Consider the following 26,094-nt stretch of genomic DNA (forward strand, 5'->3'; position numbering starts at 1 on the left):
GCATGTTGAAGTTATTACGAATATTTTGCTTTTTTCACAAGAATGCTTTGGAAATAAATTTGACGTTTGTGAGTAGTTTTAGTAATTACATGTTTTGTGACAGTTAGACGTTTTGTTGAAGTTTCCGTTAGTAGAAGTAGAAAACACTTATTTTGAAAAAATGGATTATTTAAACAATAATGCTCATTTAGCCGATATGCATTTCGTTTATGGCCTTGCGGATGGCAATGCGCGCGAAGCAAGACGTATTTACCAGGAGCGATTTCCTAATCGACTACTGCCTTCAGCTCCAACATTTACTAGTCTCCACCGTCGTGGAGAGCAGTCTGAACCCCAAAATTGGAAGAAGCTATTTTGAATGCTCTCGAGGAGAATCCAGAAATAAGCACAAGAGTAATTGCTGAAGCTGTCAATTCTACTCAGTCCACAGTTTGGTGAATTATCCACCATCAACAGTTTCATCCATACCATATTCAAAGGGTACAAGCTCTTTTGCCACGAGATTTTCCCCAACGCATTACTATGTGTCAATGGTTTTTGAGAAAATTGGCTGGAAATCCTCAATATTTAAGATAAGTACTCTTCACGGACGAGGCAAACTCCCACGAAATGCTATCACAAACTTTCATAACAACCATGTTTGGGCTCTCGAAAATCCGCACGCAGTTAGTGAAAGGCATTATTAGTATCAATTTTCTGTAAATATATGGGCGGCAATAATTGATAATTACTTGATAGGTCCTTTCTTTCTTCCGCTCCGACTGAATGGCGCAACTTACAGACACTTTTTAGAAAATGAATTGCCAGGACTACTTCAGAATGTACCATTAGAAATTCGTATCCGCATGTGGTTTATGCATGATGGGGCTCCGGCTCATTTTAGCGTTGTAGCCAGGGAATTCCTTAACTCAGTCTATCCAAATCGATGGATCGGTAGGGGTGTAGAAGAACCTAACCAGGCGTGGGCACCAAGGTCCCCAGATCTAAACCCGATAGATTTTTATTTTTGGGGACATTTGAAGTCACTAGTTTATAAGACTCCAGTAGTGAACGAGGAAGATCTAAGAAACCGAATAGTAGACGCCTGTGAAACAATAAGAAACACACCAATAATTTTTGAGCGGGTACGAGATTCAATGACTAGACGACTGACTGCCTGTATCTTCGCTGAAGGTGGACACTTCCAACAATTTATTTGAATACAATTTAGTTTCGTTTATTTTAGTTTATTCTACATATTCAAAATTTCCTGAAATAAAATGTTGACATTTCTTGCAAATTTTATTAAAACACATACTGATTATGCACCCTTGATACAAAAATAACTATTTCGCTTAAGGATGTCATAAAGGAACGTACCCAATAGTAATGACCTCTTCAAACGAGTAAAACGCCAAATTCATTTCCAAAGCATTCTTGTGAAAAAAGCAAAATATTCGTAATAACTTCAACATGCATCGATTATCAAATAATCGACTTGAAGTTTTCAAGTCCAAATATTTAGAAAACGGTTGCTTACAGCGACTAGTAACAAGGGTAGCTTATTTACGTAGATATGATAGAGAAATCGATTTTTTTACTGAAAAATGTGCTAGAAGTACGCCCAAAAAAGTTATGAATCTTTAAAAAAGAAAAAGGCGTGTAGGTGGCGCCCCCTACGAGTAAGAGCAATAAGAACATCAGGTTCGAATTCGACACCTCAAAAACCTTTTATTACCAAGTTTCGTTTAATTAAGTTCAGTATTTCAAAAGTTATTTTAAAAAAACGAAAATAAAAATAAAAACTTCAACATCCTGTATCTTGGAAACGAAGCGTTTCCGGACATTTATTTATTTGGACAATTCATATTAGAATATTGTGAGGAATCACCTCCTGAAGTTTGTCGAAGTACTTTTGAATCACCCTGTATATTAACACAAACCAATATAAACAAATTTCCCTGGATGTAATTTATAATTTGAATTTTGAGCACACAAATAGGAAATACGATAGGTTGCCTTTTATGTATCGGGATTTGGCAACCCTAGTGTTGTAATCTGGCAACTGACAGCTATCGTAAAGTTGGACATTTTTGAGCTTATACGCGCGCTATTTATGTTGTTTACAGTAACTTAAAATATTCATTTCAGCCCAAAAATGGAATTAAATCGTGAACATTTTCGTGCGATTATTTTTTACAACTTTCGACGTGGATTAACTCAGTAACAGTGCATGGATGAACTTAATTCAATTTTTGGCGATGAAGCTCCATCAAGGACCAGTGTTTATCGATGGTTTAGTGAATTCAATCATGGTCGTAGTTCACTCCAAGACGAATTTCGTGAAGGTCGTCCAAAATCAGTTGTTGTTCCGAAAACCATTGATGCTGTGCGCGAACTGATATTGCAAGATCGTCATGTGACCTATCGTGAGATTGAGACAACCTTAGGCATTAGTGCGACCACCATACATTCAATATTACATAAACATTTGACTGTCAAAAAAATTTGTTCGCGTTGGATCCATTACAATACGCCAAACGCTCAAAAAAAGACTCTTATCGATTGGTCAAAGGAAATGCTCAAAATATACGATCGCGGTGCTTCGAAACACGTCTATGACATCGTGACAAGTGAATATACGCGTATGAGCCCGAAATTAAACAGCAGTCGACTGTATGGGTGTTTCAAGAGGAGCCAAATCCAACAAAAGTTGTTCGCGCACGAAGAACTTCCAAGCAAATGGTCGCCTGTTTTTTCGGAAAAACTGGACATGTAACAGTACCACTAGAACAACGCAGAACAGTCAATTCTGAGTGATACACAACCATTTGTTTGCCAGTTGTCTTCCAAGAAATCAGGAAAACCAACCGCCGAAGACGGATCACTCTTCACCACGACAATGCTCTCATACATCGGCTCAAACAACTGAATTTTTGAGCACCCAAAACATCGATTTGATGAGTCATCCGTCGTATAGTCTTGACTTGGCACCGAATGACTTCCTTTTATTCCCGCACGTAAAAAACAAACTGAGAGGTCAACGTTTCTCGACACCTGAAGAAGCGGTTGCTGCATTCAGAATGCATGTTTTGGAGATACCTCAATCATTATGGCAAAAGTGCTTCGACAATTGGTTCAAACGCATGCAAAAGTGTATAGATCTTCATGGGAAATATTTTGAAAAACAAAGTGATTTTCGATGAATAATATTTGTTTTTGTTCTCTGTTACGCACTACTCAAATAATATTATGTACCCTTGTTCATCTGTCCAATAGCTGAGGTGCGTGAACTCGTACCCAAGCTCAAGTGTCGGTCGGGGTGGGTCCACGAGATCAATTTTATTAGATTTTTCTGAGTTGATTTTAATGGGCGCCACTAGTTATCAATGAGCCAGTCTTAACTAGTAGACTGCCCAGGGTGACTGGGTATGAACAGACAAATCGGAACGATATAAAGATGATTAACAATTATATTACAATAATAATCAGGATTACGCGTACAAATTACTAAATAATCAATTCACACAAAGGAAGGACTGCCCCTTAACATCTAATATATTTTTACTCATAACAACAACAAAAAGGCAAAACAAACTCAGTTAACGCGCCGCAGTGACGTCACGTTGTCGCTTACACGTTACCTTAGGACCAAAACACATATTACAATTTCTTTTTAAATAAGAACGTCGTTGAAATTCTTTTCAAAATCCCTATTTTATTTGTATTGTTCTTGCTTAAATTAACGGATAAGAGGGCTTAAATAAAATGGTATCGACTAATAATTCAATAGAGCTGGAAGACCATTTCAAAACTTGCAATTTGAATAAGTCAGCACTCCTAACAACTACAAGTTCTACAGTTTTCTCCGGAGAATTCAGACGGGAAATTGAGTTGAGAGCTACTGATTTCGCTTGCCAAAGACAGCAATATTGCATGTAGAAGCAAATGGCTACTTCATTAACTTCCACATCAAGTTCAATCAGGAATAGTGGCCCCCTCACTGGAACCCTATAAATTGCACAAAAAAATTAAGTCACTCACCAGTTGTTCTTGAATACGTATTAAGTTACCTCTTGAGGGTCCTTACGTCCACAAAACCTCTCGTATCCAAAATGAGTAACAAAGGAAAAGCCCCAACTGCTTACACAGTATCTTATCCACCTTGTAGTGAATATTATTGGCGAAAAGTTCTTCCTAATATCGCTTTGAAATGCTTCACTACACAGATATTAGACTCTTCCACAACCAGGAGCAGAGACAACGATGATAAATAATTTCTTCTCAACGTTGAAACACTCAACTAACTATAATAAGCCACATTCTACTCCTACATAACGTTCCTACTCGAGTTCTCACTTCAGTGCCCTTCCCTATTCTTGTAAATCAAGTAAATAAGTTTACATTACTCCAAATCTTATTGCACAATAGAGAAAAAGGTACAATTTCGAAAATACCAACACATACACACGACCAGAAGAGAACTTGTTTATCAAAACCTAGATCAGCTGTTCGCTTTTTTTTCCTTTTCTTTTCAAGGAACGAATTCTCCACTTGAACGAGCTGCGAGCGAACGGCGAACGGCTTATCGGACCAATTTAGTTTTTGAAGTTACGGGGTGGACCATCCAAACCGTAACATCTCTAATCCCGAAATATAAAAGGCAACCCTCCTATATGTCTCCTACATTTACTTCAATGAATATTATATGACAATAAGGCTACTACCCCACAAAATTTTGTCGAAAAAATATTTATCTATATCCTTTCCTTAGTAAACAAAACAATAATTTCATGTTCACAATACCACACCTCAAATGTTAAAATATATTAGGAGTAGTGGTGATGGTGGTAGAAATTAATTTTAGAGAAGCAGGCCTGAGATACTAATAAAAACCAGAAACAGGGACATTTCACAAGTAATATGGGATGTAAATTCCACAACACAGGATTTTCTTCAGTTTTGATTATTCATACTAGAGACACTTTCAGTAGTATGCAATGGCCAGAACTTCTGGATGATACTGAGGAAAGATTCTTAAAAAAAACCTTATATTTCAATGATCTTCTTTCCGATGAATCTGACCCTTATATACATCAAATAATCATAAATAATTAAAGTACGGATTGGATTGAAACAAAATGTATCATTCCTCAAAATAAAGTTTATCAAGTAGTTGAATGTAAAATATATTTTAGTCCATCACGTAAATTAAAAACCCTATGGTGAATATACTAGAATGTTGGTCATTATCAACGATTTGGTATATGATCAGATCCAAAAGAGAATAAGTAAATTTGTTCTCGATGAATAACAGGCGATACCTGTGAACTAGAGGATTCCTGACAATGCCACAAGTCTTAATTTTATGTTTTTTTTTTCTTACCAGTGAGCTTCACAACGGTGAAATTTGGAATTTGATGGATTCCAGAATTTTACATTTTAATTTTTATTTGTGACTCATTGTGTTTAAATATATGCGATAAAATTTCTCTTCCATTCATGTTTGTATACAATTTAGTAAAATGTCAATGAAAATTGTTTTTCCTGCCAATATATTAGATTTGAAATATTTTTGGGAAAGAAAGTTTTTGGCTTTCTACTACTCCATCTCGATACAAAAAAAAATGAGGGAATCTTCCAAAGAAACGAAGGAAGAAATCAATTTGAAAATAAGCAACTCTATACATGAATGTGTAGATCATGCAAAGAAGTAACTTTCAGTCACAAACTGAAATAAAGTCCTCCTGAAACAGCTACTTTCATATTAACATTGAATTACACGAAAGAAAAAAAAATTATTTCGAAACAAATACTTCTATATGAACACTGAATTATACAGAAGATACATTTCTTTACTCAAACATTCGTTGTGGAATAAAATCAGATATCATTCACATGAGTTCTACTTTGATTGAATGGTAACAAATTGCACTTACATGGAACACTGTCATCCTCACTGGTATACATCGGTTTCACCATAAGACACTTGCCCTAAGGCTCTTCAGTACCAATTTGGATAACATTATAGAAAATAAACACAATTCATTCATGAATTACGATCATCATGTGAATGATATCTGATTTTATTCCACAACGAATGTTTGAAATACAAACTGAGTAAAGAAAAGTATTTCTGTATAATTCAGTGTTCATATAGAAGTATTTGTTTCGAAACAATTTTTTTTCTTTTGTGTAATTCAATGTTTATATGAAAGTAGCTATTTCAGGGGGACTTTCTTTCAGTTTGTGTCTGAAAGTTACTTCTTTGCATGATCTACACATCCATGTATAGAGTTACTTATTTTCAAATTGATTACTTCCTTCCTTTCTTTGGAAGATTCCCTCATCTTTTTTTGTATCGAGATGGAGTAGTAGAAAACCAAAAACTTTCCCAAAAATTAATCACTCCTAAAAATATAACCCCTTCAATTCAAATTTGAAATATATTTATTAATAATATTTGGTGAGACAGTAATCGTGAGAGGTTAATTCTACTCATTGAATCAACCGCTATGTGGAACGGTAGTTCGAGCCGTACGGCTGGACGATTTTAAATGCATATCATCCAAACCATGCTAGGAATAAAAGGCGAGACCTAGGTAATCCTTAGCTTGTACAAGTTTCGACTTCTGAGGGTTGTCGTTCGTAGGAGAACAACAGCTAGTTAACAGAAAAACATATTTCTTAACAGACAATTCAATTATAAATGCAAAGCAAGTCTAATTTTATAACTGAATTTAAAATATTACCTCTTGATGTCGAAACATGTTTCTCAACTGAAAAACTAACTTTTGAAATAAACCAATGAAAATTTGATTTTGGAAGCCTACCAATATTCAGGGAAAGCATATAATTAGAGAGAGAGAGAGAGAGAGAGAGAGAGAGAGAGAGAGAGAGAGACGTCGATGAAGTATCTGTCAGTCATCAGAGATATGGGTTCAGTGACTTAAATAAAATTATAATTTGTCAAGACATAAATAAAAATTCTTCCTGACAATACAAAGTTAGATGCGAATTTGGTAAATAATTTATGGAAGTCGAAGTAAATAATATTTAGCAGCAGATATCACTAAGTGAAGTCCCAGAATCGAACAATGTTTGAAATCGAAGCTGCACCCAGTAAATCACAAGTCTAAAATGAAATCCTGCCTGGTCATAAACTGAAACATGCCTCTATATAATTTATGGCGTTTTTTCAACTCTTTTTTTAAATCAGTTGTACTGCAATCAGGGCCGTAGCGAAAAGAAAAAACAGGGGGGGGGGGGGCGGGAAACCAAATTTTCCCAACCCCACCAGCGAAATTTCCCAACTTTCAAAAAAATGGAAGCCAAGGGATTAGTTACTACTATATTAATTTTCTTACTTAGCTATCCAAAGATTGACTGAATGCTTATATCCCCGTTAGGGTATGCACACACGAAAATACATTTTGGTAATTATAATAATAATAATGGAAATTATTCTACTTTGGACCAAGGTCATTGTCCTTCCACCATATCCACCATGTATAGGAATATTCAATACAAATGAAAGGAAACGACACTTGAATAATATTGTGCTTATTGTTTTCTACTATTATTTTTTCTATCTTCCCGACCCGAAATTTCCCAACTTTTCTAAGTCGAAAAAACAGCACGGGGAGACGGGATGCGGCTCCCCCGCCCCCCCTGCTTTTTCGACGGGCTCCCCCCGCCCCCATGGCGACGGCCCTGACTGCAATTAACAATTTGATGAAGAGAGTTGACATATGCCTGGAAGTTAACAGAAATATCTTCGAAAATATTTTGAAATAGTTTTTGTATTTTGTGTGAAAAGAAAATGCAATATTTTCGAATTTTACCTCTTTTATGAAACATTTAGAATATATATTTTTTAATTCATCATTTATTCATCTGAAATCATGTCTTCAATGAAATATGACGGCAAATCAATGGCTCTAGTAAACTTTCTGTAAATGTTCGAAATGAATTTTTCACAGCCCGTGGTTTTATGGAGGACATGCGCAAGTTTTATTTTTTCAAGAGAAACTGAAATATTTCGTGAACGGTTGATTTTTTTATATAAGGAATCGTAAGAGAAAATGATTAAGAAGAAAAAAATCGCCATTTCATATAAAATAAAACAACTTTATAATTTAAAAATGAGTATGGCATAATCCCATATTACAAGTGAAGTGTCCCTGGAGTGCTTTCAACATAAATAATAATAATAACTCAAGTGTGTTATCCAAAAATCAAGATGAATTGATAGCCGAATTTAACTTATGGGGTTCATTTCACAAAATTATCTCAAATACCGTGTAGGTAGCCTTACGAAAATTTCAGGGCTTCAAAATTTTATATTTTGCTGTAACTTTTTGGGGTGAACTTTTCAGGTTCAGTTGGGTTAGAAACCCAAAAAATGTCGAGGAACATCAAGTCCTTCACAAAACATAGTGTCATTCAAATATGTTTTCCATGTTTTAATATGTTCCCAGTATTTGAAACTTCATTTGTAATTATTTTATCTACCGAATAATTATAGTGAAATTCAACCTCTTCTTGGATAAGTCACCTAGGTTAAAATTTGTATAAGCAAAAATAGTTTACGAGGTCAAGATGAATGTAATACATACAAGTTATTGATGTCACACAGAAATGATGAATGGTGAATATATAAGGCATATAAGCATATAAATGTTAAAATTTGTTATGAGAAATGGGTGAAATTAAAAATAGAAATAAAATCAAAAATCAAATAAAAGAAAACATGAAAATTACAAAATTATGAAGCTGAAAAAATCAAGTGATCAAAAAATCGATATAGAATTAAAACGATTAAAGTAATTGAAAATAATAAAGGAAAATCCAACTTTGTGAGTAAATTATATACACTCCAAACACCAAAAATCAAGTTAAAGCTGAAAAAGAGAAAAAAACACTATTAGGGCTTAGTATTTTAAATCAAATGTCAGGATGTAACAGATGGTAACTACACCATTCACAAAAAATTGCCGATATCATTCAGAAAAAAGCAGGTGGGATTACTTAGCATCCTGTCAATAAATACTCCAGTAATAAAGGTAGTGAAATTACTACTTATTTTTCAACTTTTCGAGTTTATTGAAGCATCAATGACAGAAATTGTTACTCCAACATCAGAAATGCTTTTATTGAAATAATGATGACAGTACAATTCTATAATAGTAAGCACTAAATGTTAGAAATATCATTGCATTAAAACGAAAACATTGTTGTCAAGATTGTAATTCTATATATTTTATCATCACTGTAAAAGACAGTCATTTTTGAGAATTTAGTGCCTACTATTTTGGAATTATGGTATAGCACTAATCAAAAATAATAAATTCTTGGTGCGTGTTACTTTTTAGAGAAAATATCATGAGATCATCGAAGAGTAAATTTAAAACTGATTTTTGGTATTTTTTACATGAAAAATGATCTGAATCATCTACTCATTTTTTCATAACAGATCAAATCAAAAATGTATCATTGTACCCAAATTATGATACCAAAAATATACATAAATTCACGAAAACCTGAAATTCATGAAAACTAACTCAAGTTCATGAAAATAGAATCAATACTACTGTAGTATTGTTATCAATTGTCCTTTACACACATTAGTAACTACTACTTTCATTAATTTATGAAAAAATATGGGAACATCCTGAAGAACGCACTCGTTCAATAATTTTCCTAAATATAAAACATCGAGAATTTATTTATATGTATAAGCGATTATTCAGCTTCCAACTGAAAGAAATTGCTCACCCAGGTAAGGCTAGAAACACTAACACACTTACATATTTCAGATAATTTTCTCATTCGTCAACATTAATAATCAGAATCTTCATATACATTCTTGTTATGTTATTGAATTGAATGATTTATGATTATTGTAATTTTTGGACTGAACATTTTTTAATTCCAGCTATTTCTTTTCTCAACAACGGGCAATTGGGCAATTACCCTATTATGTTTATTGAAAAAGTTTTCTATCTGAATTCATTGGCAATGCTTCCAAATTTGAATCTACAGATGAAATAAATGAAAGTTGTACATTCATTCATTTGTTCTGATTTAGTGGGTAATAAATTGACAGGTATACATAGAAGTTCAAGTTCAACTATTTTATGAGTGTGATGGGCCATTACTTTTACTACCTATTGCCATTTTCAAAGCTTAAGAAACAAAGCCAACATGCCAATTGAAACGTACATTATGTTTTCCTTACCTGGTTGAGATCTTGTGGGGGTATTAGCTTTAACAGGTGTTGAAGATCTAGGTGTTGCTCTCACCGCAGTATTAGATACATACACCGGTGGAAGCGGTAGTTCTAAAATAGAATACCGAGTTACGGTATACCAAACAGTACCAAACACAATTTCTATTATATGAAACAGATGAAAATGTGGAATTGAACAAAGCTATTGCTGTAATTTCTTCACTTTTCTCAAACATTAATATTTCAACTTTCGCTTAGTAAAAATGTTGAATAGATGTGATACAGATTCAGGTATCTTTATTTCACTTCGACTTTCAATATCTTCTTTCTCTCTATTCCATGGTTATTGGGGACACTTCCATTTTTCTTACACAAATGCTTTCTCTCCAATATGGATCATATTTCAAGCTAATTTTCCATTTAGGAAAATTGGTTTGTACTTGAATCCCTTCTACTTTTTTTTCATTTCCATCTTAGACTTATCCCCATTTCATATTTCCAACTTTTTTTCTCTTTAATTCATTTTCACGTTAGATCCAATACGTTAAGATTACTCATTCCATTCGATAAGAGTATCTTTTTTCAACTGAAAATATCCACATTATCCATGATGCCGATATACAGGGTGGCTCAAAATGGACACATTCAAAATAATTTTTTTAATAGGAGATCTCAAGACCCTATCAGAATCACTCTCATATATTTTTTGCGATTTTTTGTGGTTTTCGAGTTATGCATTTTTCAATGGTTTCATGAGAATATTGGGCCGGGTCAACTTGAATATTTTTTTATTTTTCGTTACATAATCTTTATGAATTATTTTTTCAGTGTATAAAATAATTAGTTCTCTGCAATTTCGTTAAGGTACGAAAACTTAAATATTAAACTTTGAATTGAAATTCGTTAAAACATGTTATATTATTCTGAATAACACAAATAAGTATTACCTAGTATTTGATGAAAAATACTGTCTAAGGCCCTGAAATAAACATGTTCAGAGGTGATTATTTATTTTAAAGGCTAGTTAGTTTAGTTAATGTGAACTCTTCAATTCTTTCATCATTGAACATCGAAATTTGAATTTCAGTTTTAGTGCAGAATAAAACAATGATTACAAATTTAATTTGATTAACTCATAACATTCAATTTTCGCTTCCCATTAATTTTAAACGCACCCCTGCTTCGGGTGCCGTCGTTTTTTAAAATATCATAGGAACTGAGGAAATATAATGATTCTTTGGGAATAATAATAATACTGATGATGATAACAGTTTTCGACAGTGAACGAGGTGATCACAACTCTGTCATAGAGTTGGAACCTGTTCAGCAAAAGGTCCATATAAAAGCGGCAGAGATCACTTCACTTCTGCTGCAGCACAAGGATAGGCCAATGCATGGGATCTCCTTCAGCAACATTGAAGACCTTGGCAGCGACAGACCTTCGCTTTTCTCAGGTCGAGTGGGCTGAAGTAGGAAACTGAGGGGTTTATCATGGCTTGCCAGGATGGTGTCTTCAACACTTTAGTCATCCGCAGTCGCGTGATGGTATAGAGGTTCCTGACACAAAGTGCAGGACCTGCCGCGAGGCGTCTGAGACCCTAATGCATTCGCTGTCAGCATGACCAGCATAAACGGTCTCAGCCTAAATCCATCGACATGAAGCGGCTCTAAGAGTGCTTTATTACCACCTACGGCACTCTTACGGTATTGAAGTGACATCAGTGTTGCCCTACGCTCCAAGGGGTATTGAATCCATTGTGGGGAACGAGAAGTGTCGAATTTATTAGAAATATTCGTTTCCCACCCTCAGGCTTATACAAGCTGATAACCCTGATGTAATCCTTCTCGACCACCAGAGCAAAACGATATTTTTCTTAGAGTTAACAGCTTCTGCGAGACGAATATCATCCGATAAGAGGAGGGAAACGGATAAAATACCGAGGTTTTCTCATCGAACTCCACAGACTCTATCCAGACCACTCTGTCAGAATGGTTATTTTGGTCATTGAACTCCTTGGTGAAGTGATGCCCTCTCTACTCTCGAATCTCAAAATCATGCAGGCTTGACGCATTAAGGCAGAGATCTTAGCAGAACAAATGCAGAAGGCTCCCGTGGGTTGGGCTACATATCGGGCGCGTCCCCAGGTGGCGGATAGGGGAACGGCCAGGGGACTGGAGGCCCTGTCCGGGAAGCCAATGTGGCCTTACGAACGGGGTCGCCGGATTCCTGGTCAGTGGCAGAAATATATAGGGTGGGGGGAACTAAAACCCCCCAAAAGCCTTTGCAAAACATGCCACCGTGGACCAGCCTATCCAAGCTAAGGTGTAAGAAATCGTACCAACAGCTGAATGGCCGCAGTGTGATATGCGGTCACGAACGATCCCCTTGGGGAACTGGGCGAAACCTCATTGTAATCAGCCTACCTTTGGTAATGCGGGGCTCTGCCAGAGGCGACCAACTCTTCTCTTGCTACTCGTGGGAACACACATGAATGAAACAACACAAAAACAGAAACAACAAAAACAAAAACCAATCTAAGGCGGTGGCTGGGGATGAACAGAAATGTCCATCCCAATTTACCGCTTGGAATGAGGCTGGACATAGCAAAGGCACTTCCTGCGGCTGGCGCCAAGAGCCCCGCCTTGAATAAAAGCAAGGAACCGGCTGCCCCTACAGGAAAGCTCCCTCACTTGTGCATCTTCACGAAGGGAACCTCAAGAAGGCTGAAGAAGCCGCGCAACGACAGTAATAACGCTGCACCTTCCAAAACCTTCGCGGATGCCACCGTGAGACACCTCAAGGTTGCCATGCAGAAGGCATGATTCTCGGACGCGATGATCTCCCATCCCACGGTGTGAGGAGTGACCATTGGTTGATGATGCTGACGGACCCTTCTGAATGTATTGGTACTTAACCAGCTTACCCTTCGGTAAAAATTATAATAATAATATGAGAACATAGAAGTCACATCCGCAGTTACGATTAGGAAAAACATAATCTGGGCTGGTAGGCCGTAGTTGAAAAAAACTAGTGGTGGTACCAAAACGATTGCTCCACCACTACAACGGACATCTTGAGCGGTGTATGTATTGACTGCGAGAACGTAGTTAATATCCCAAAGTTTTGATATCCCACTAATAATATGTCATAGGAAATATAACATATTTTTGAGAGTTAGTAGAACCACTTTCCTAAATACTGGGAGAATTTTCAATGTTTCAACCACGTGGTATAAATGAAATAAAAAACTCGAACCTCTAGCGTATCATAAATCCAAAACGACCACAAACTATTTTCGACGCATTTTTAGCCACAAAACTGGCGTCATCAGATGATGGGCTAGATTAATCTCAGAGACTAAACTCAATCTAATTAATGTACTGATGATGTCAAGTCGGTTGCCATACGACTGTTGCAGTTCGGAGAGTAGTTGTGATTGTTTTGAAATCTGTATAACATTCAAAAGAAATGACTTCATTCCGATACCTTGTTTGAGAGCTATTCCAGTGCTGAATACTATCAGTTTTAACGAGATTGAGCTATGCAGGTACCTTTAGAAAAATAATACGTTTTATTGGTCAAGTGTGGTAAAGTTTTCATGGTTTCAAATCAGATTAGGTATTTTTTATTTGAATTGGTGGTAGAAAGAACAAAATAAGCAAAGATAATATTTTGCAATCGCATAAAATCTTCGAAAATTTCTTCCTCTGTACATTTGAACGCATTGGGAATGTTCAGTTTCACAAAGATTTCAAAATTACTTAGGAAGTATAGAATATTTTCAATGATTTTCAATTTACAGATGGAAATTCAAGTTTGCCTTGTTAGATTGTAGTTTCCATAGCTGACTGTAATATTAGGAGACTAATTATTTTATTTGTGAAAGAACAATTCAAAAAGTCTCCATAAATTCTCATAGAAACATTTGAAAATTCATACGTACATGGGAGTGATTATGATAGAAGTGAAGTCCCTTACCTAAAAATAAAAATTAAGCATTTTCCCAAAACAGTTACTGAGGTAATTTCTATTGTTTATGAAGTATAATAGAATAGATGTTAAGGAAAGTGTATTTCACGTGTGAGAACCAACAGACAAGAATATGTTCCACTTTGTCTTAGTCTAATCTTACAAGTCATTTCTTTTCTACATCTATTTGTTTGTGTTGACTGGTTCTTCATGATTAGCGATCTTTTCAATTGAATTCCATTTTTTTCTTTGCAGATATCTCCATTATAAGTGATCATTCTTCTGATTAACTAGAATTAGTGAATATGTACTTGCTGAACCTGTTTACGTTTTGCTCTCAAGTGTTTCAGATGCAATTATTTATGCTGGCAATATTATTTACTTTTTTATTTTCAAGGAGACATTTCCCTCTTGTTTTTCTTTCATTCGAAATCTTCAATTGCTACAACTTCCACTTTCGACTTTTGTACACTTTTTTCTGTATTTGGACAATTTGATATGTTTTTATGCTCAAATAGTGTTATTTCTTTATCGAGTTTCATAATCGACCGGTTACTTAAATCGTCATATGATGGAAGAACAGACTTGAACAAAAACGCAACTCAAAAACATTAATTAATTTGCATAGGAGAGGTGACCTCTGATGAAAACTTGAAATTAAAAATTTCTGTTCATACCACATTCCTCACAGCATTTGATGTATCAAGGAAAGATTTTTTCTTACCTGGTAAAGGACTTGGAGATCGACGAGGTGGTGAGGCTTTCTTAAGAAATTTATGATTGAAAAACGTTTCGAAATTCATTCTTTCTCTAGCATTTCTCTTAAGTAACCCCACCAACAAATCGCACAGCTCCGGACTTGTTTTAACAGGAATTCTGAAAATGAATTGTTTTTAAAACAACTATGTATGTAATACAAAAATTAACATAGATAAATTACAAATTCATGTCATTTCACTTGATGACATATCTAGTTCAATGATTGAGTTTTAGTGAGAAAAAACTAACATAAACTAGGAATACTCACTTTGGAGACAAATTACAATTCTTTTCATACAACTGCTTCAAGGCTTGTGGAGTTGAAGCTTGAAAGGGTGCTTTTCCAACCAAACATTGAAAAATTATAGTTCCCAAACTCCAAAGGTCAGCTTTTGCATCATACTGTAGGGACATTATAACTTCTGGTGCCTGAAAAGTTATGATATTGTAACAAGAACGTTATGTCACTGAGGAATCGTATTACCATATACATCGGACTTCCACAAAGGGTAGCTGCCATAACACCATCTTGCAAAAATCTCGCGAAACCAAAATCGGCTGAAATATCAAAAAACCATTGATGTAAAAATTTTACCAAAAAAAGTAGAAATTTCTATATAGTGAAATAATACAATCAGGTAGAAATTGTGAACATACCTATTTTCAATCTTATCTCGTGGGGTTTAGGATCTTTATGGTCATGTGCCAGTAGAATATTTTGCGGTTTCAGATCTCTATGAACAACTCCTTTGGCATAAAGAGCTTTTATTGCCCCAGCTAGAAAATAAATCAGAAAAATATAAATTATTTATTTAATTGTTTAGAAAAATGTTTTTATGCATTGCAATTGGACAAAACGAATAATTTTCAAATGCATTCGCAAGTTTTTATTTTCTTCAGTATAGGATCCTAAATTTACAATAGAGAAAGTTTATGAATTATGGTATTTGTAGTTTATCTAATAGTACTCAAAGCAATTTCATATGTTCATATAGTTAATGCCTGTTTTGAAAATACTGATAATTTGCACATATAGTTTAATCTCAAATATAGTAATTAATCAACAACAAAATGGAAACAATCATTGGTAACACAATGTTGAAGTTTCCTCAAAAATATCAATGAAAAATAATATATTTTCAATTCATTTGAGACAGTCCTAAATCTTTTGAAGTATATCGCACATTTTTATTTTTTGTTAAGAAACTATACTCAAAAGATTCAGGGACTCTGTGTGTTCATTTGCCATATGTAAAATTAAAGAAAATGTGCAATCTAGCAACAATGTAGATGTCTCCACATTCATTTCTTTTTTAGCTGCAGTGAGACAATTAATTATGGCAAAAAAAATTGTAGAAAATGACATTTGTCAAATGCAACCAATTGCGTAGACACAAGGGTGTTTTATTGACTATTTTTACCGCCATTAATACTGTATAGCTGTGAACTATAATTTCATTCACGAGTTTTTTTTGAGACTATCTGATTTTTTTTTCTGATTGATTCGGCCGTTACTTGATGAAGATCCATAGTAATTTCAAACACTACACCTCACGATTTAATCTACACAAACTTTATTTAAAAAAATATATAACATGTTTCGCTAGCACAGTAGCTTTTTCAAGTGATCACTTGAAAAAGCTACTGTGCTATCGAAACATGTTGTGATATACTATTTGAATGATTAGAGCAAAATTCGGGCTGGTATTCCGTGGTCGAATAGAACCTAAAGTAAGCAGCAAACGTTTCGTCTGCTACTTTGGAACTTCCGATTACCATGACCTACCAGCCCGGATAGAATATCTGAATGTGAGTGAAAAATATGAGATAAATTATACCTTCCATTTAATTCAATATACACACAATTTTATATTAATATCTTTCGATGCCAGCGTAGATATTTCCTCATCAAATTCAACTTTCAAGAATTATGAAGTTACATCAACTTATAAAAAATTCAAAACGACTACAAAACATGATAGCAGAGGAGCCCACGATGCAAAATGGGGATTTACTATAGCGTCATTGAGACATATTAGGTTGCAAAGCTTAGATGATAAGAAGAAAAAATTGTTATATAATATATACCTTTTCATCGGGGAAGGAAGCGGCTATATATTTTTAAATAAGTAAAAAAATACTGTTTCATGGACATACTCGAACGCGTCAGATATTGATAGCATCAATGTCCTACGTATTTTTAATAATGTTGATATGTTGATCTGATCGTTTGCATGATGTGGGTGGTTGTACGTAAGGGTTAAAAATGAAAAGAAAAAAAATTTCATCGAGCGTCAGATATTCCAAAAAGGTGTTAAGTGCAAAAAAAAAAGCTCTCGTTCAATAATCTGACGATTTCGATCTGACGCGGCCATGATTATAATGTGCAAAAAAAATTCGCCATTTTGAAATACTCAAGCGCGTCAGATTAAGATATATATGGTTCATCTTTACGTTTTACACGTGCTGTCTCATAATCTGACGATTATCTAGAGGGATTCGCTTAATCTGACAAAAACAATATTTTTTTTTATTTTTTTTTAATTCATTGAACTGAATTAATTGAAAAGCTCAGGAAATAGCGTGCTAATAAATAAATGTGTTGTTTAAGTATAACACTTTATAAGAAAATAATTTTTAAAAATGTTCAAAAAAATTTAATTTTTTATAATCAATTGATTAATTAATGAAGAAAAGAGAAAACTTTTATGTGTAACTACCGTTACTGCAGTAACGTTAGTTACACACGTTAGTAACGTTACTGCAGTAACGTTAGTTACAAATAAAAGTGGTAAAAAACATAGAAAATTCAATTTCTCTTTTCTTCATTATGATTTCCTACCACGTAGTAACGGCTACTACATCCATCAATTAATTGATTAATTAATCTTCATCTTCATCACTAACGAGTCTCTGTGATCAGCTGTGATGGCGTCATGGCAACATAATTCAGAGTGGGGACGGAGTGAGAGAGTAATAGATTGAGAAAAATTGAATAGAGAATAGAGGAATAGAAACTCGGAGAGAGAAATATAGGTATCACACAGCTGCACACATTAAACTTTATCGACGAATTTTTGTTATTTCGGCTTGCGGAAATCTGCCCTCTCCTTTCTTTACGTCACTCTCAAATTGTCAGATTACTGGAATATACACTTTTTAGCAGGTAATTAACTCACCCTACCTTAATCTGACGCGCTCGAGAATTTCTGATGATCAATTTTTTTTACTAATCTGATCCTTTATCCCTCACAGGCGGCCTTCTATATGGGGCTCATATTTGGTGGAGGTACTTAACCGGGTACAAGGTCTCCCCCTGTATATTAATCTGCCGCGCTTTAGTAAATTCCGAAATTCCCGCTTGGGCTCCCCTATTATGATGGTTCCTAATAGCATATCAAATTTGAAATTTAGGAAAAAACATTGTATTGTAATGCTGATACCACATCAGCAGTTAGGGCAGAAATATTTAAAACTGATCAAGAGGTTTGCTTTCTCAAAATCCTTATCAATAGCATTGTTTTTCCGAGTTCTGTTGCCAGGACTAGAATATGTCAGTTTTTGAATGACTTAAATCGCCCATTTATTTATGAGTTTCAGAAAACTTGCAGTTTCATTGCAACTTCGCTAGGAAAGACATAGTTTCTTCAGATTCATTCAAACCATCGTTAATGATCCACACTTGCATTGCACACATGTCTAGTGTAGGGTTACGAATAAAATCGTGAAAGACATTGTAAAACTGAAGCTGCTCTAGACACCATAGCATGGACCCCACAACATCTGGTGAAGAAAGAGTCAAATAATCAAGTTACCTTTAGAATAGGGTTTGTTCCAAAATTATTCCTTCCACCCCATTATCTTCAACATCTACATTTTTGCCAATAAATATTGCGTTCAAGAAATCTAACGGATTCTCTATATATCTCTACATGTCTACATACAGGGCCGCCCATCTATTTAATATGGTTCACAAATTCTGTCACTGGATAAAAGAGTATAAGCATGATGGCAATCAAATTCAGGCCAGACAAATGTTCAAAATTCCATCTCAGTTCCGCTCAAGAGCTATCCATGTTTATAACTGAGCAAGTATCACCACACATTTCAACAGCTCCAGTATTTTGGATAGAGAATACATCCTAAAAGGCTGTATTGTAAATAATCTGTTCCACGGTTTTACGTTCATGATAATAAGAGTGGGTGATGTTTTGAATTTAGAGAGCCCAAATAACAGAGGTATTCTGCTTGGGACCTGTGAGAGATTGGGACGTTTTTACTGAACGAGTTCAAACTACTTCATACATTTGTGTCTACATATCGATAAACTAATGCGTGAAACCATTTTTTAACGTCAACGAAGATCTCGTTTCATCAAATATTCTGACCTTTGGTTTCTTCAGGTTCAGTTCGGTCTGTCTGAATTCAATTTGAAACCTGATAAGTCAGGTTTCAATTTGAAAGAGAGAAAGCATTGAAAGTCGCAAAGAGATTATGTAGAAAAGTCACCATGGTATGATGCTATGTCAAGGTCAACTAGCCAGACGGCTGAGAAAAGAACGACTCAGAAATCTCAGACATCTTAGAATTGCGTACGAGCGTAATAGAAACGGTCCGAAGAGACATCTAATCAGGGGTGCTACTTTTATTATTTCTAGTTCTTAACACGAAACGGGATCTATTTAATAATCTGGCAACAATCAACCAGAAAACAATCAAAATGTCTTGATCATAAAAGCGTCTATTCAAACATCCAATGGGAAGGATTTAATTAATTTGTTGTGAGGTAAAGGATTTGATGTGTAGATGAACAGTTTTGCAATACCGACAACCTAGATTAAGTGGTTTATCGCCCCCTTCATTCAAAACCAAATTCTTAAGTAGCAGAACCTGGAATCTGCACCAGGAAAGAATATAAACTCCCAACAAACGTTAAGGTTAGTAAACGCTAAGATGCAAACAATAATTTACGCAAACCAGAAGCCAAAAAATTCTGCATGACTGAATCTAAAGTATCATCATGCCTAGCTTACAGATGGACTCATATTGGAAGGTTGCTGCAGTCATTCCGTGTTAGGAATCACACGTTGAAAGGTAAGACCTCGTTAGTCCTTAGCTCGCACAAGTTTCTCAACTTCTGAGAGTAATCGTTCGTATGGGGGCGACAGCTGATTAACGGAAAAGCAAAAAGCAGCAGATAAGGTGGGAATATTGAACCTTGTACAGGGTGGGCCAAATTTAACAGTTTTGAAGAGAAACTCCAGTTTTCAAACTAGATAGATGAAAACTGATGGCTGAATCAAATTTAACAAACTTAATGGTGACAACCGCATATATCGATATATATCGTCGTTTCTGAGTTACAGCATGTTTTTAGAAAATGTGCATTTTCAAAAAGTTGCTGTAACTTTTTGCCTGTCAAAAATTTCCCTGTTTCTATGAAAACATTTCCAGAACACTTTTCTACGTAGAATTCAGTGATGTAAAAAACATATTTTTTCAAATGAGATATCAGTAGTTATTGATGTATATTCCTGCATATTTCAATGGAGCTTAAAATTACCTTTCCAAAAATTTAGCACACTGATAACAATTTATACTATTTTTGCTACTAATAAATGAAACTTCAACATTAATGATGAAGAACAAACAATGAAATATATTTCTTCAGGAGTTCGAAATGTCTACCAGCTTCTCTTATAGACAGGCGACACCTATTCTGAATGTTTTTTGCCGAATTAATGGGCTCATTTACCAATTTTTTTATTTCATTATTTGAATGTTTATATTTCAAATAGTACATCTGCAAAAAATCTGAATTTTCATTCTTTATTTTCCCCTTCAAATTAATAGTTGAATGTGGCGTTCACCGAAACGGGGCGTGGTCAAATTTGACGTCACATCAACCACCAGGGCTGGCGGATAAGCGAAATATATACGCGTACTGAAGCCTTAGAGAGCAAGTTGTGTGTTGTTTACTGCAGTGTATCAACTGCGTGAATATGTAACACGTGATGTTTTCAAACCAGTCAGCAAATGAAACAAAATCCGACGATGGCAGCGATTCATAATCTCCAACTACAGGCCCGGTTGCCACCGCTCGAGGCTCATTGCTTGGTGTGACGTGAGGATGTACCGCGGGCGATATCACATTTTCAATTGCTCTTGCTCAGTTGTTAATTGACATAAAAACTGGAAAATTTTGTGGGATACTTGGGAGATGATTTACTTTTATAATATATAATTTTCAATAAAAAACTAAATTAGCCTGAATGAGCCCATTAGCTCAATAGGAATGAGAGAAGCAAAACTTTGCATCACTTCCGCTTCCAATTCGTATCTAGAAATGGTCGGCAATTCAAAAATAAGACCATTCAGCCTCTTCCAGAGGTAAAAGTCCATAGGCATTAGGTCCGGAGACCTGGCCGGCCAACGATTGGGTCCTTGGTTGGTTATCCACATATTACCAAAATTTGCAGCCAAAAAATTGGTGACAATTACAGTGTTGTGAGACGAAGCCTCGTCTTGTTGAGAATATATTTTTCTGAGCTCCGTTAGGGCCAAGTCATCAACAAGGGGTTCAATATTTTGCCTCTGAGTTGTACCTCTGAAAACACCTGTCCACGCACTAAATCCAAATCTTCCTTGACTTCTCTGCTCCACAATAGAATGAAGATTTTGTTGTGCCCAAGTGTAAGAATTGTAGCCGGCACTGCTCACATAAGCTTTGCCTGTACAAATACAATTTAACAAAAAAGCACGCACTTGGTTACAACTTTACAAGAACCACTGGCAAAAAAGCCATGCGGCGTTTAAAATGTCCTGGTCTGAGTTAATGAACTCTTCTGGACCTGTATGACTTAAATTTGTGTTTTTTCAAAATCCTCCGAAGGTTAGTTCTTGGTAGATCTGTTGATATTTTCAAATTTCGCATTGACGTTTTGAAATTATTTTCAACAGCTCCTAAAACAACTATTTTTTCCAACTCCTTATCCCTATTTGATTCATATAAGTTTGGCATTTTCTTTTCAAATTGACCACAATCGTAATCTTGTAAATACAACCTAATTGATGGATACCTGTCGTGATACAAATTTCTTGCTGCTTCTGCATTTTCCCCGATGTATGTAAAACAGACTATCATATCCCATTTTTTCATAATTCTCATACTTCATTGCGAATGTGTTTGAAAATTGAACAAAAACCAATAAGTAATTGAAGAGCGGTGCCTGTGCGAAATTAGCGACTCACATTGGATTTGAATCGCTGGAGATTGAACCCATTTGGAAAAACGTTCTGAGGAAGTTTATTCCACGTACACGCAGTTCTCCAAATGAAAAAGTTTTTGAGCAGTGAAGTTCGAGGTGTACTGAGTTCAACCTCAAAACAATGAGCAGTCACAGTCCGTCGCGTATTTCTGATGTGTACCGATCTTGGTGGAATCAAATGTGCCAAGTCACTTTAACCCTAGAATACTATCGCTCGTAAAATTTACTATGGTAGAATTTAAACTGTCAAGTCCATCCACGACTTTTCCTCAATCAGTGTCTTGAACTAGTAGACGGCGGAAGGTACTGATCCACTTTGAATTAGTAGGTCGTATTGGAATTTCGTCGTAAACATTACGACGCGATAGCATTAACGTACGTTTTAAAAAATGTTTGTTCATAACCATATTTATTGCAAGAGAATATATTGCGTGTTCAGGTTGCGGCAATCAAGATAAAATGGCATATTCCTACGAGAGAAAACGTCTCTTGACGGAAACAGAACTTGAAAATCTCTTATATGAAGATGACGAAGGTGGTGCCTTCCTTGGTGATTCAGTGAGTGAAATAGAAGATCATTGTGAAAATGAGAACTATGAAAATACGGATAGTAATTATGAAGAAGACTGCCTTGAAGAAGATACAAATTTGTCACATTTCGACCATGAGGATGATATATCACAAAATGTTGAGATCAAAAATGATTTGGCAGAAAATGTAACTGAAGATGAAGATGATATACCGCTCTCTATACTCATGAATACAACTTCGAGTATTGTAGTTTTACCGCGATTCCATGTGAAAGGTAAAATAGGAAATAGATGGAGTACCTACAATTCCAAGGAGCCGTGTTGGAAGGTATTCATCCAAAAATGTTGTGCTTGATGTTTTCAAATTGTTTTCCGAAGATATATTAGACCAGATAGTTGAGTATACTAATCAAATGATACTATAAAAGGCAATAAAGTATAACAATCAGAACTCGGCAACAATAACAAAAACCAATAAAAATGAAGTGATGACCATATTAGGATTACTTTTTTTTTCAGCGTCTATGAGAAATAATCACTCGAATACCGGCCTCATGTTCGATTCCAATATACCAGGAAATATTTATAGATCTGTCATGAGTGAAAAACGATTCAATTTTCTCTTGAATTGTCTACGGTTTTACGGTCAACCACAAGGCCTTCACGTAACGAGTCAGATTCTTCAGCAGGGTCCACACTATGCCGCGATAGGCCGGGCGGGCTGACTCGGGCGGCCTTAGCCGCGTTGATGTAGACGCCCCGGGCGGCTTTGCCGGGTTAGAAAATGCCGGCCCGGGCCGTGCCGATCCCAACCCTCATAAAGTAGGTACAGATCAAAGGAAGCCGAACCGAGCAAAAATATAGAGTGGGGACGTGCTGAGCGTCCCCGAGCGGCTTCAGTTACAATTAAACCTCCGACCGAACTAGACGAATTATTTTATTTTCGACTCAGTTTGTTTAAGTAGGGTTTTTTATTGTTCATTTCAAGTGATGGAGTGGAATGACGGACAAGTCACCAGTCTTGGTGTTGAAACTAAATAATGTAGGTAGAAATAACCCGGTCGGCTTCGTTTTCGGTGTGGACGTCGTGCCGACCCGAACGTACCCGCCCGGCTTAGCCCACCCGGGTCAACCCGCCCGGCCTACCGCGACATAGTGTGGACCCTGCTTTTTGCTCCTATAAGAGATATATGGAAGCGATTCATATTGAACTGTAAAGCAGGGTCCACACTACGCCGCGGTAGGACGGGCGGGCTGACCCAGGCGGCCTAAGCCGCGTTGATGTAGACGCCCCGGGCGGCTTTGCCGGGTTAGAAAATGCCGGCCCGGGCCGTGCAGATCCCAACCCACTTAAAGTAGGTACAGATCAAAGGAAGCCGAGCCGAGCCGAACAAAAATATAGAGTGGGGACGTGCTGAGCGGCCCCGAGCGGCTTCAGTTACAATTAAACCTCCGACCGAACTAGACGAATTATTTTATTTTCGACTCAGTTTGTTCAAGTAGGGTTTTTTATTGTTCATTTTAAGTGATGTAGTGGAATGACGAACAAGTTTTAGTGTTAATAGACTTATATAGAGAACGTCCTCTTCTATGGGATAGTTCAGATTCCCAACATAAATTAAAAAACCAAAGACACGACAGTCTCACAGAGATTGCTGTGTCTTTTGGAGTGGATAAAAATGAAATTGAGCGCAAATGGAAAAATTTAACCAGCCATTTTTGGAGGGAAAAAAATAATGAAGCTGAAACGAAAAGAACAGGGAGTGGCGCCCTACTTCCCTACTTCTAAAAAGTACTCTTCAACGAAGTCAACAGTCTTGGTATTGAAACTAAATAATGCAGGTAGGTCGGCTTCGTTTTCGGTGTGGACGTCGTGCCGGCCCGATGGTACCCGCCCGGCTTAGCCCACCCGGGTCAACCCGCCCGGCCTACCGCGGCATAGTGTGGACCCTGCTTAATAGGAATTATAAACCTGGGTCATTTCTGACTATTGATGAATAACTTTTGGGGTTTCGTGGGAGATGTCCTTTTAGGATGTATATTGTATATGCCTAATAAGCCGGCGAGATATGGACACGAAATAGTAATGGTTTGTGATTCTGAAACCAAATATATGATTGATGCTGCTCCTTACTTGGGAAAATATACCAAAAATCATGGTGATCCATTTGGTACTTACTATGTGAAAGAATTGGCAAAAACAGTCCACGGGTTGAATCGGTACGTAACTATGGACAACAGTGTTATCGAATTCCCATAAATTGACAATTGGTTAAAAATTGCGTAAAAATAAGAAAGAAATTCCACCAGAGTTTTCGGATGTAACACATCGCAAACCCAAAACCTTTATGTTCGGCTTCAACAAAAATTTGATGCTTGTTTCATATGTACCAAAAAAAGATTGTACTTCTATTATCAACCACACTATCAACCCTCAATATTTTCCTCATCGAGGAAGCCCTCGGTTATTCAATTTTATAATTGAACTAAAGGTGGGGTCGAGACCATGGTTGGAGCACCGAACAATTTTCAAAAATTTATCTTGCCCACTCCAGAAATCTCTGAGTGATATTTTGAATCCTAAGGCTTCATCGAGTGAAATTATACCTCGTAAAGGACCCAGAACCATTTGCAGCCTTTGTCCATCGAAAAAAAGGAGAATGACCACCTCCTATTGTGACCAGTGCCAACTTCCTATGTGTGCGAAACATAGATCCACATCGTGCACTCAACGGTGAAAAATATTCTTCTTTTTCACCTCACATTTAAGTTGAAGTAATGAATATATTACCAGTCCGCCCTTTTACCTTAACATTTTCAGTATTATTTAAAAAAAGTCGTAAATTTTACGATAGGATAGTGATTACGTACATTCAAAACACGTTAGTCCTCTAGGGTTAATACCTCCCGTGAAAGTATCTATAAAAAAAGACAAATCTCCAACTTTTCTACGATGTTCCAGATTATCAAGGTTATAAGTGGTGTTCCAGTCTCCAATCAGGCGAATGGCTCTTTTGTGGGTGGAATCCAGTAGTATGCTTAGGGTCTTTATTGCTTAAATCAAAATTTGACAGCTGCCAGTGAAGATTTACATTGTTTTATCGCCGCATCGTCCAAAGCCTACTCGAACAAAGTGTGCGTTTCAAAGTCTACATAAAAAATCCAAAATTTCACAGCTGCATATTCCGGCCTGGCTGGTTAAAGGTTACCCGAGAAGACCAGGAGAGCTTTTCCAGGCTGGTGGGCGCAGTAAGTTCCGCGCAGCCAAAGTCTCTCTGAAATGCATCATAGGAGACCCATTTCCCAAGCCACCCATTTGCGTTGCTTGCCTACCCGACCAAAGTAGGCCGATAGCCG

General features: G+C 36.2%; 1 protein-coding gene across 6 annotated transcripts in view; it reads right to left on the minus strand.

The window, feature by feature from the left end:
• The window catches only part of LOC111513201 (serine/threonine-protein kinase unc-51), an 88,998-nt gene that overhangs the window by 16,475 nt on the left and 46,429 nt on the right, over positions 1-26,094 (minus strand). For 4 of the 6 annotated variants that reach the window (XM_074183688.1, XM_074183676.1, XM_074183673.1 and 1 more), the window contains exons 6-10: positions 15,597-15,716; positions 15,424-15,497; positions 15,208-15,368; positions 14,905-15,056; positions 10,220-10,321 (exon numbers count right to left, since the gene is read on the minus strand). In XM_074183688.1, coding sequence (XP_074039789.1) covers positions 10,220-10,321; positions 14,905-15,056; positions 15,208-15,368; positions 15,424-15,497; positions 15,597-15,716 — 609 coding nt within the window. The remainder of the gene's footprint in view (positions 1-10,219; positions 10,322-14,904; positions 15,057-15,207; positions 15,369-15,423; positions 15,498-15,596; positions 15,717-26,094) is intronic. The other 2 variants (XM_074183696.1, XM_074183693.1) reach the window with 1 other exon arrangement.

Source organism: Leptinotarsa decemlineata, unplaced genomic scaffold (assembly GCF_025532065.1).
Source record: "Leptinotarsa decemlineata unplaced genomic scaffold, Ldec_3_MD MMD2_P_RNA_scaffold_2, whole genome shotgun sequence".
Lineage (NCBI taxonomy): Eukaryota > Metazoa > Arthropoda > Insecta > Coleoptera > Chrysomelidae > Leptinotarsa > Leptinotarsa decemlineata.